The 10,771-nt window shown below is 40.7% G+C and overlaps 1 protein-coding gene and 1 long non-coding RNA gene across 2 annotated transcripts in view; one reads left to right on the forward strand and one right to left on the reverse strand.

The window, feature by feature from the left end:
- The window catches only part of mcf2lb (mcf.2 cell line derived transforming sequence-like b), a 31,479-nt gene extending 21,018 nt beyond the window's left edge, over nucleotides 1-10,461 (forward strand). The window contains exons 12-34 of the mRNA XM_039600542.1: nucleotides 6-197; nucleotides 410-569; nucleotides 1,265-1,323; nucleotides 1,420-1,505; nucleotides 1,662-1,728; nucleotides 1,818-1,933; nucleotides 2,032-2,101; nucleotides 2,197-2,289; nucleotides 2,668-2,760; nucleotides 2,869-2,994; nucleotides 4,014-4,235; nucleotides 4,329-4,421; nucleotides 4,513-4,591; nucleotides 4,699-4,771; nucleotides 4,922-5,028; nucleotides 5,299-5,391; nucleotides 5,873-5,932; nucleotides 6,421-6,486; nucleotides 6,635-6,712; nucleotides 7,133-7,242; nucleotides 7,989-8,101; nucleotides 8,191-8,294; nucleotides 8,391-10,461. Of these exons, the coding sequence (XP_039456476.1) occupies nucleotides 6-197; nucleotides 410-569; nucleotides 1,265-1,323; nucleotides 1,420-1,505; nucleotides 1,662-1,728; nucleotides 1,818-1,933; nucleotides 2,032-2,101; nucleotides 2,197-2,289; nucleotides 2,668-2,760; nucleotides 2,869-2,994; nucleotides 4,014-4,235; nucleotides 4,329-4,421; nucleotides 4,513-4,591; nucleotides 4,699-4,771; nucleotides 4,922-5,028; nucleotides 5,299-5,391; nucleotides 5,873-5,932; nucleotides 6,421-6,486; nucleotides 6,635-6,712; nucleotides 7,133-7,242; nucleotides 7,989-8,101; nucleotides 8,191-8,294; nucleotides 8,391-8,470 (2,340 nt within the window). The 3' untranslated portion in view covers nucleotides 8,471-10,461. The remainder of the gene's footprint in view (nucleotides 1-5; nucleotides 198-409; nucleotides 570-1,264; nucleotides 1,324-1,419; nucleotides 1,506-1,661; nucleotides 1,729-1,817; nucleotides 1,934-2,031; nucleotides 2,102-2,196; nucleotides 2,290-2,667; nucleotides 2,761-2,868; nucleotides 2,995-4,013; nucleotides 4,236-4,328; nucleotides 4,422-4,512; nucleotides 4,592-4,698; nucleotides 4,772-4,921; nucleotides 5,029-5,298; nucleotides 5,392-5,872; nucleotides 5,933-6,420; nucleotides 6,487-6,634; nucleotides 6,713-7,132; nucleotides 7,243-7,988; nucleotides 8,102-8,190; nucleotides 8,295-8,390) is intronic.
- LOC120433737 lies at nucleotides 4,032-10,581 on the reverse strand. Its single transcript, XR_005608728.1, has 3 exons — nucleotides 10,483-10,581; nucleotides 5,240-5,445; nucleotides 4,032-4,162 (listed from the first exon to the last, which is right to left on the reverse strand). It is a non-coding gene; the product is annotated as an uncharacterized LOC120433737 (long non-coding RNA).
- Between the last annotated feature and the right edge of the window lie 190 nt (nucleotides 10,582-10,771).

The following is a 10,771-nucleotide window of genomic DNA, read 5'->3' on the forward strand; positions in this document are numbered from 1 at the left end:
TGCAGGCATCAAAGTGGGTTGATGATGGCATATACCTGCTGGCTTCTCAGCCGGTTGATAAATGTCAGTCACATGAGGGAGCAGAGTTGGCCCTGCAGGAGCTGGAACGTTACCTGGATAATGCAGGCGAGAATCAGCTGACAGACCTCAGCACCATCTGGAAAGACTACGAGGCCGTGCTGAACCAGCAGTTTAGGGTAAGAGGACTGACATGTGAGGAGAACACACGTGTTGCATTAAAACGTCACATCGCTGAGGTTTTCGCCAACAAAAATGACCACATTAGTGCTAATGTCTAACATTGCATAATATTCCATCTCAGATTATTGTGTTACGACTTTACTGATGTTGGCATACATTAATAACACATTTAATGGTGACACTTTCCCTGTGGCTTCCTGTGCATCAGGACCAAGTGGAGAAAGTTTTCCAGAAGCAGGCGTCCATGCAGGAGATGTTTGACAAGAGGAGAGTCAGCCTCAAGAAGCTAGCAGCTAAACAAACCAGGCCTGTGCAGCCAGTAGCCCCGAGACCCGAAGCCTTCATCAAATCCCCTCTCAGCTCACCTGGTCAGTCTTCACACGGCCATACATTACACTTGTCATGCAGTGCAGAGCCTTTTCAGACTTTCTGAGGTTTTTGTACTCTTCAGTCTTAGCAATACTTGAAGCCTGATGATGCTGTGTCTAGCTCTTATGTGTACATTACCTGAGACCATGCATTAACAGTCCATTTTCCAATGTTCAAACACAACGAGGATACATAACTTATTGCAGAACAACCTTGTAGAAGGAAATAAAAAATCTTATATTTATATATTTTTAGCTTGAAATCACTATTTTCAGGACAAAAAAAAATTTATACATTTTCTTTATTTATCCTGCATCCTAAAACTTAACCCTTCCATAAAACACATTTACATACAAGATCTTTACACACTCTCCAGTTAATTTATATAGTTTTTCACAGCTATTCTATTAGTCAGTATATTGAAGCATTGACAGTAATAGAAACCACATAACCTCTTTGTATTAATTGTAAAATGTGTATTAAACATGTTGCAAAAACGATGTTTCAAGCTGCAAGCATTACTGAGCTGAAACCACCTTCTTACAATAATAAAGTATTTGGAAACCTTGAATGCAGCTTTTCTAATATTATGCCACATTCCTGGTGACCAGCTAAAATGATCATAGTAGTTATTAACAGTTATTACATCACGTTTAATAAGTTGAAAATCATCCCTGTATTTTCTCATCCCCAGCACGCAGAGCAAAGCTGGAGAAGAAATGCTCAGAGACAGACTCGGGCAACTGTGAAAAAGTGAGAGTCGAGATTCTGTTTGTAAACTGTTGTACAAGTGTTTTCTGAAGAGTTTGTAGTCTGTTGCATATCAAATTTTTCCCCTTTTTTTTTTAGGGAAATGGCCAACTGAAGAACGGAGACAGTAGCAGCAGACATACCTCTCTGTCAGAGGAGGAGGAGAACCTGGCAGTGCTCAGGCGGTGAGGGATCAACACTAACTCTTTCATCTGTAATCAAATTACACAGCAGATGGGCTGTGTGAAAGGGGTTATCTGGGGATCTAAAGCTCCGTGCACCTATCTTATCTGCGTACACCGAACCCCTTACTTGATCTCTCTGCCTTTGCCTTCCTGCAGACATGTTATGAACGAGCTGCTGGAAACTGAGAGGGCTTACGTGGAGGAGCTGCTCTGTGTCTTACAGGTGTAGAATCACTCCACAGAAGGTTTCCTGTCCTCTCTGTTTTTCCTGCTCCGGGTATTTCATATTGCGCTTTTGTTGGTTTGTTTCAGGGATATGCCTCTGAGATGGATAATCCAGCAATGTCTCACCTTATCCCTGCGCCTTTGCAGAACAAAAAGGAGGTTCTGTTTGGCAACATGCCGGAAATTTACCACTTCCACAAAAGGTAACGGAGCGCCATCTGGTGGTCACTGATCATATCTGTGCTGTGTTGGACATCAAGAACAATAAACACATTCAAATTCTTTTTTTGTGTTTTACCAGAACTTTTCTGAGGGAGCTGGAGCAGTACACAGACTGCCCAGAGTTGGTTGGTAGATGCTTCTTAGAGAGGGTGAGTAAAGGGTGAGATAGCCGACAGACACACATCTAACATTACTGAAGGAAGGGACTGTGGTGCACAAATCGTTTTCATTGCTTTCCCCTCAGATGACAGACCTGCAGATCTATGAGAAGTACTGTCACAACAAACCTCGCTCTGAGAGCCTGTGGAGGCAGTGCTCAGACTGCGCCTTCTTCCAGGTGAACAAATCAGCTGTCAACACATTCATGTTAGCCTAACCCATTTAACATTTTATTGCTTGGGGAAATAACAACCCCCCAAAAGTATTTTAAAAAATGAATTAAAAATCATTTGTATAAATACTTTTTTGGAAACAACTTTAATTCAGTTGCCTAGTTACCAAAAATTGCAAACTGATTTTCCCAGCTTCCAGTGGGAAATTAAAGGCTATAATATTTTAAAAACACAACATTATATAACAACTCAAGTTACCAAGTTCAACACATTTTTCAGTGAGATGCAGTAACTCAAAAGAGCTTTAGCGCTCAGGTGGGCAGAGTAAGAGTTAAAGGGTGTTAATGTTTTATTTGACATCGTTTTCTTTTTAATTACATCAGGAATGCCAGAAAAAGCTGGAACATAAACTGGGTTTAGATTCATATCTCCTGAAGCCGGTTCAGAGGATTACCAAGTACCAGCTGCTACTGAAGGTGTGAATCTATCTGTTGGCCACAAATCAAATAGACTCTACAACTCTTTTTTTTCCAGTTTTCATGTGGTTGCTATGAGCTGCTTCTTCGGTCTTTTTCTAACTTCAGGAAATGCTGAAGTACAGTAAGGGCTGTGAAGGGGCTGACGACCTGCAGGATGCGCTGACCTCCATCGTGGGGATCCTCAAGGCTGTCAATGACTCCATGCACCTTATCGCCATTACAGGATTTGAGGTGAGACATTAAACAGGCCCAGAGTTTATCAGTCACCTAACAGATGCTTGGCATCCACTACATGGACTCTCAGAGCCACCATAACCTACAGTTTATAGTAAAATATCTAGAAGGGAAGAAATTTCACAAACTGACCTGCTGCAAAGGTGCTCAAATTCACTGAGCTGTTTAGAGTGACCCATTTTTCCCAAATATCTGTGAAGGTAGACTGCATGGCAAGGTGCTTGATTTTATAGGCTACACATGTGGCAATGGGACTGCTAACACCTGAATTCAAGGAATAAGAGTTGCCACCCAATACTTTGGTGTATGTCACTGAGATGTCATGGAAGTCAGATAGGTTCTGAGGTGAAATTGTTCTTTTAAATGATATAATAGAGCTTTTTACAATACATGAAGCAAAACTTAAAGCTCTTTTTTTAAAATCAAAATGTAAAATCAGTTCAAAGACTCAAGAAAGAAAGTCTGAATATTTTGTGATATTTAAAACATTAAAGAACTGCACTGCAACAACAGATGTGTGGCCCAGATATGCAAATCTGTAACACTCAAAAATAATGTGCAAACTGTGAAAAATGTGAAAACTGTTGAGAGAAAAGAGCTGATATGATCCTTCGACTTCCCTGATGTCAAAGGATCGAGTGTTAACAGATCATTTGAGATATGAGACTCCTTTTGAATTCCACTGTTACTTTCATCTAGCAGATGGAAACATGAGGATAAGTGACATGAGAGCTTTGAAATTAGGATAAATTAGACAAGTGCTCTGCTCTTGTGCCTGTTAAAACTTGGCAGCCACTTACAAGTGTATATATACATTATTTAGAAAGATATATTTGTCATAATCTTGACACTTCAGATAACTCTGGCATACAGCACAAAAGAGAGATACATTTGGCATAAAGACTGAGGTGTGTGAAAGTCAAACTTGGGCATCTGTAAACTATTTTAGAACATATCCAGTAGGTTTTTGTTTTTAAATTACAGCATCTCTTCCCTTTAACTCGTTCATTTCTCAGGGTAATCTGAGTGAGCTGGGTAAACTGCTTATGCAAGGATCATTCAGTGTGTGGACCGAGCACAAGAAAGGCCACGCCAAGGTTAAGGATCTGGCCCGTTTCAAGCCCATGCAGAGACACCTCTTCCTCCACGAGAAGGCCCTGCTCTTCTGCAAGAGGAGAGAGGAGAACGGGGAAGGTTATGAGAAAGCTCCTTCATACAGCTTCAAGCAGTCCCTGAATGTGAGCCCCTCTAAGGTTGCAAATTGCATTTGATTCTTTTTTTACTGATGTGGTAACAAAGATGCATATTTCTCTTCACTGTTTATTGAACAGATGAGAGCCGTGGGCATCACTGAGAATGCAAAAGGAGACAACAAAAAGTTTGAAATTTGGTGCAACTCCAGAGAAGAAGTCTATATTGTTCAGGTAAATAAACAAAGACTAATAAAGAACAACTGCTGAGCAAATACTCTGATAATGGTTAGATTTGGAGGGCTGTACATCCTTTTTGTCTCAGGCACCAACGGCTGAAGTCAAAACCACTTGGGTAAATGAGATCAGGAAGGTCCTGACGACCCAGCTGGAGGAATGCAGAGGTACATTCATGTATTATGAAAGCCATTATGAAAGTTTTTCTATAACTTGTGCCTTAGCTGAAGTGATGTTCCAGCATCGCTGTTTTTCTCTCATTTGTGTCATTCAGAAGCAAGCCAGCAGAGGGCACCAGATCAGGCCACCCATGCTCCACCTGTTCCCACTGGAACCGTAAGTCTCAGGTAAGTCTGAACTCCCCACCTCATTTCCTTTCTCTCACTGGTGTTACAAACATTTTCCATGTGATCGCCCTTTATAAACTTTTAATAATCAGGGCCAGTTCTTTCAGAAATTGTTGAAGCTTCTCATGTTGCTCTCTTCTCCACTTGCAGCCCATTCAAGACAGGCCAGAAGAGCATTAAAAAGGGAGAAGAGAAGAAAGCCGAGTCATGCAGTCCTGATGTCAATTCCTCCTCTTCTGTAAAGGCTGCAGGGAAAGGTGAGTGAAGAGCGCACGAGGGATACCCGCCTTGTTTCTTGTTAAATTTTAACTTTAACATTTGCAATGCACGTGTTGCATCAACTCTGTTTTACCCTACCTCTGTGCTTTTCCCACTTCTGATGATTGATTTGTGTCTTAACTTCTCATTTCCCAATGAATCAAGTTCCATTTTCCCTACGTATTGATCTTCCCTCTTAACCCAACTTACCTTCTTCCTTAATTCTTTTTGTCCGTCTGTCTCGTCTCCTTGCTTTCCATCTGGGTCAGATGAGGGTGTGACAAGCCCGACCTCAGACAGAGCTGCTGTGGCTAAAAAGCGCTTTACTTTACAGGGCTTCAGTAACCTCAAAGCTCAGAAAGGTAACTGCGAGCCAGAGATTTTCCATAATCCACCTGACATGTCATCTTCTGCATCTGTGAAACAAAAAAAAAGGATTTTTCCATTTAGTGTGACGCAATACATTTATGTTTAATCATCTTAAGACACTAATATTACATCAGTTAGAAGCTGCATCACTCTCATGTCTTTAGGACAAGAAATAATCAGGCTCAAGTGAGTTTGCAGGAAGTTATTGCTATAAATCATCATAGATCATATACAATTATGTTTTTAACCTATTTCCTGTCTTTGTCGCAACTTCTGGGTAAAGCTAACTTCTGACAGCACTCTTTTCACTTTTACCACAAAGACATGAGTGTGGTTTCTTTTAATCCAACTTTCATCAAATTAATGTGTAAGCCATTTTTTTGAAATGTTAGACTGTTGCTCAGTCTGGAGAAAGTATCTGGGGGATTTTATTAAAGCCTTTTAGTCAGAAATGCTGCATGCTTCCCTCCACAGAGCCCTCAAGTACTGATGACAAAAGTTTTACATTACCCATGACAGTCTTCCCATCATCAGGTATCACACAGCTCTAGACCCCAGTTTGATTTCATCCAGTGTAATGGCATTTCCACAGTTGACATTTTGACTTTGTTAAGAAAAGCATGTGAATCTGATCAGGTGTTGAAAGTTATGTCAGGGTAAACAGAATAAATCAGCATGCATATCAGAAGCACAGAAGTGCAAAATCCTTACACCTGCATACTGTATATGTCAAAATGTCTCCTGTGACATGGCACAGCTTCTATTCTGAAATCTTGCTGAGTTCAGCTACTTTTTGCAGGTGCTGTTTTAGTTAGAGTTACTTTTCTACCTCTGTATTAGTTGACTTTTGTTTGTTTTATTAGAGTCTGAGCTGAGAAAGTGCTGTTTTCTATGCCTCCTTTATACCTTTGCTTCATTCCTTTCATGAAAATAGGCCTTTTGAATATTACTTTTTGATAATTATGTCTTTCTTGATTTAACTTTCAACCTCATCTCTTCTTCTTTTTACTTTTTTCCCCCAGGATCTCCCACCAGCCCAGATCACAAGACGAAACGCCAGAGTGATCCCACACCATTTGGCTTTAAAGGTAATGTTCAGCCACTGCATAGCCTCCTTGCTGGGTTAGTTGTTGTCCATAATGCTTAAATACATCCAAGGTCTTACACAGGTTTGGTTGGCTGTAGCTACTGCAGGAAAAGTGATTAGCTGTGTTTCCATTGCCTCCTGTCCCTCAGATGCAGGTCCTCCAGCCCTCCACCTGACCAGAGCCAGGTGGTTCAGCACCTCTAGTCTCTTACAGACAAAGTGGAGAGGTATACTGGCACTAACCTGCCCCAGCTGGCTGTGTCAGGGTGTTTCACTGCTATGAACCTTTTAAATGCAGCGCATTTGTCCTTTCCACATGCCCTTCAAGCTCAGAGAAAATCATAAAATACCCTCTGACACAGAGGCATGTTTGCCTGCCCACTTTATACCTCTGTTTGAAGAAAGTTTAAAATATGAAGTTGCATGCCAGTCTTCACCATCTTGGAGTTTTTCTGTAGTGCATAGTTGTGAATCTGATTGTGTAATCTGGGATTCCTGATTTTAGCCACTTTTGTTCTAACAATGGGGACCTTATCGTGGTTCTTCCACATTCACCACTCTCCCTTCAGGTCACATACGTGTTTGACAGTAGCTGAGGCTGAATGTTGCTGCAAACTAAGCACCCGTTTTTTCCCTCTTCTGTTCAGGCTGGAATAAAGCCTCCCTGTCACTCGATGCCTCAGGGGAACATGACGGCTACTCCAGCGCTGAAGATCCTCTTAACTCTGACCCAGAAGACGAAAATGGCAAGAAGCTGGTGAGTCACTGTATATGACTAACAGATAGCAGGCTTGTAATCACAGTGTTGGTGCTATGGTATTTAGTATTTATATCTAAGGTTACATTCAAAGTTTTCAGACATTCAATATCATTGTTGGTACCATAACACTGCCAGCAGAAACAGAATACACTTTTATGTCAGTGTTGCTCGTAGCTTCAGACAACAGTGATGGAACGATTCCCAGTATTCGTGCTATATTATATAATGTGTGCAAGTCTTTCTGCCATTGTAGAAAAGTATTGCTGTACACTTTAGTTAATAGTAACAGTTTAAAACTGTAAGTACTTGATAAAGTTACCACTGTTGTGCTCGTAGGAGGATCCTGCTGCTGTCTAATACTGATAAATTCAGAAGAAAGACTTCCACAAACAGCTGAAAGCTTAAAGCTGATTTCAACTTTTGCTAACCCTTTGTCAAAACTCTGATATCAATTACTGCTGAGTCTTATTAATCTGAGCTGTCACAGAATGACTTCAGAACTGTCATAAAGTCATTACTTTCTAATAGATCTAAAATTGTAGTGTAAAGTGAAGAAGAGACAATTCAACACGCATGAAACATGATTTTGGGATCTGGGAGAGCCTATGGTAACTAAAGGCATGCAATTGTCTTTTGTATTGTGTGACAAAATCCATTTATGGAATTATCTTAACATGTTACTCATGATCTGGAAAGATTGCTGAATTTCTCTTGAATCTGTCTCTTATCTTGACTATGAACAGTGTGCTGGAAAATACACTGTGACAGCTGAGTATGAGATCGGTGGCGCTCAAGAGCTCTCTGTGAAGAGCGGCGATGTAGTGCAGCTGGTCAAGGAGGGGGATGATGGACAGTGGTGAGGTTACAACCTTATATTATCTATGAGAACTAATAAAAAAAATGTATAATTTAGAAGCATTGGTGTAAATATACTTTTGTGTCTAGGCTTGTGCGTAACTTAAACACATCTAAGGAGGGTTGGATTCCTGCTGCTAATCTTATCAACCTCATTGGAAAATCAAAGTCTTGTCAGTCTCTCACCAGCTCAGGTACTCTAAGAAACAGTCCCAAATAAATCATGTCAAAATCCGACATGCATTTGTTACACCTGTCTTAACTCCTCAATATGGCTGTTTTTCCAACAGAAGGCAGTGGCTCTGGGAACCTCAGCACATCATCTAGCTGCAGTGAGACCTACACGAGCTTCTCTGATATCAAACCCTGAAATACTCAGCACTTTCTTCATCATCAAACTGCCATCATTCCTACATCATGTGGCTATCTGTACTGTTTTGCCAGCATCTGTAATCATGAATTTTGTCAATTTTCCACAGAAAACAGAAGTTACAAAGGTAACTATAGTTTTATGAATTCTAGGATCACTGCCGGTGGCAGTAAACAAAATGTCTCCTCATAGTCTGCAGGTGTTGAAATCTTATATAAACAAAATCATATGCATGATGTGTAGGCTACCTGTGCGTATGCGCTGTAAATAACTTGGTAGGCTACATATGAGCTCTATGAAACTTCTCATGCTGAAATTTTCCAAGTGACCAGCATGACTGGCAATCATCTTGGGTTTCACAGAATCACAATCGTCTTTATAACTTCTGTACTGTTTTACTTCTTCCTTACTGCCAGTGGCAGTAAACAAAGTGGATGACTTAAAGCAGCATCAAGAGGAACAGACATCTTCTAGTCAACCAGTGGCTGGTAACGTGAATCCACAGGCTGACAGAACCTCGCAAATGTACACGGTGTTCCCCAAGATGCCGCTGCACAGATTATGCACAGATGGAACACCCCACATTGCTGTCCAGGAGGTGGCCGCACCCCTGGTAGAGTGACAGATGACACCTGTAGCAGGCAGGCACACCTGCTACTTCATATGCCTGTTTCATCCTGTTTACAGCTCAGTGGGAATGCCCCGGTATGAACACATCTTTTCTCTTGTTCTTTTCATTATAAGAAATCAAGGACAGGTCCCATGTTGCAGTGCCCCCCATGTCCCAATGTTCAAGGTCCTAGCACACCTGCCATAATAGTAAAAGACCAGCAGAGCTTCAGTTCTTCCAAAAAGCTCTTCTTCTGAGTTGCCAATGGCAAATACAAACCAGCCACACCTTTAAGAGGGCAAAAGACTAAACTCTGACAATGACAGTCTGAATGACAACCTCCTACCCCCTACTCCAAGGGATGCTTACCTCCCCAACATAGATTATAGATCATTAATTATCAACCTAAAGAACAATTAACCAAGAAAAAACAGGCTGACAGCATGAAAATCAACGGGGCTGGGCTACCAGGTGGTATTTCCATCACATTTTAGCATATAGGATCTCACCCTGTGTGGCATATGAGGAGACATATTTGCTTTGTTTTCCTGCCACTGGCAGTCATGAGTGAATGAAACAAAACTGCATTTTTTTTTTTCATTTTTCTAACCTCTCAGATAAACTGCACATTGAGAATGTTATACATTTACTGTGAAGGAACAAAACACATGCATATGGTAATTTCACTGTATAGATCTGTCATGGAGACAGAAGATCCACATGCTGATAATGTAATAGATGTATGAATGGGCCAGCAGGACTGATCTCAGTGAATGCATCTATTTATGCTCACACTAAAAGCAGGGAGAGGTTAGTGGACAACAGCTGTCTTTGTGTTCACATGCACTAATTTCCCCAGGAGTTCATATTTTAACTCTGAATGAGAAAGAGGGCAATGTCCACTTTCTTTAGCTTGAATGAATTGTTCCTGAGAGCCGCCTCTCTGTCCACTTTTTAAAAAAATGTTTATTTATTTGAATGAAGCACCCACAGATATTCATCCACTCTTTAATTTTATTGTTGTCTGTAAACTCTCCTCCTGTCTGCTGTCAGTCTGTCATTAGAAACCTGTTCTGTCACCAGCTCTCCAGAGTTTGTGTGTGTGAGCTTTTGTCCTTTTGCTTTTGTCTCTGATAGCCTGGTCAAACTCTTTGTGCATTTTCATATATGCTACAGTTTTACAAATGTATCCATGTGAATAATGGGAGATCACTGTATAGGCTAACTTATTCCCAGCAGAGGGAAAATGTTTGGAATGTAGATATTGTTTATTAATATGTGTCTGTCATGATATGTTTGTTAAAGGAGATGCTATATTGTACATTAAGTATGGTGATGTCACTGCTTTGTGACTTGTCCAGTTTTTTTTTTTTACATAAATGACTTGTGACAATTCACTTACCGTCTCTCTCTCTCTCGGTGCTGAGATGTAATCTGAAGGCTTCTGTTTTTGATTTCTGAATCATCCTGAAACATTTCTGTAGTCAGCTGTTTCTCAAAGAGCTGTGGTCGTAGGCTACAGAAACAACAAAAAGCGAGAAATGAAACTGAAACAATTTAACGGGTTGCCAGGTCTTTTCATAGCTTTCCCCCCAGTAAATAAATAAATAAATAAAACAAGCAAACAAACAAAAAAATCGTAGTAAGGAACTAACATACCCCTTTCATTGAAATGTGGTATTTGACACACA

This window comes from Oreochromis aureus, linkage group 16 (genome assembly GCF_013358895.1).
Source record: "Oreochromis aureus strain Israel breed Guangdong linkage group 16, ZZ_aureus, whole genome shotgun sequence".
NCBI lineage: Eukaryota > Metazoa > Chordata > Actinopteri > Cichliformes > Cichlidae > Oreochromis > Oreochromis aureus.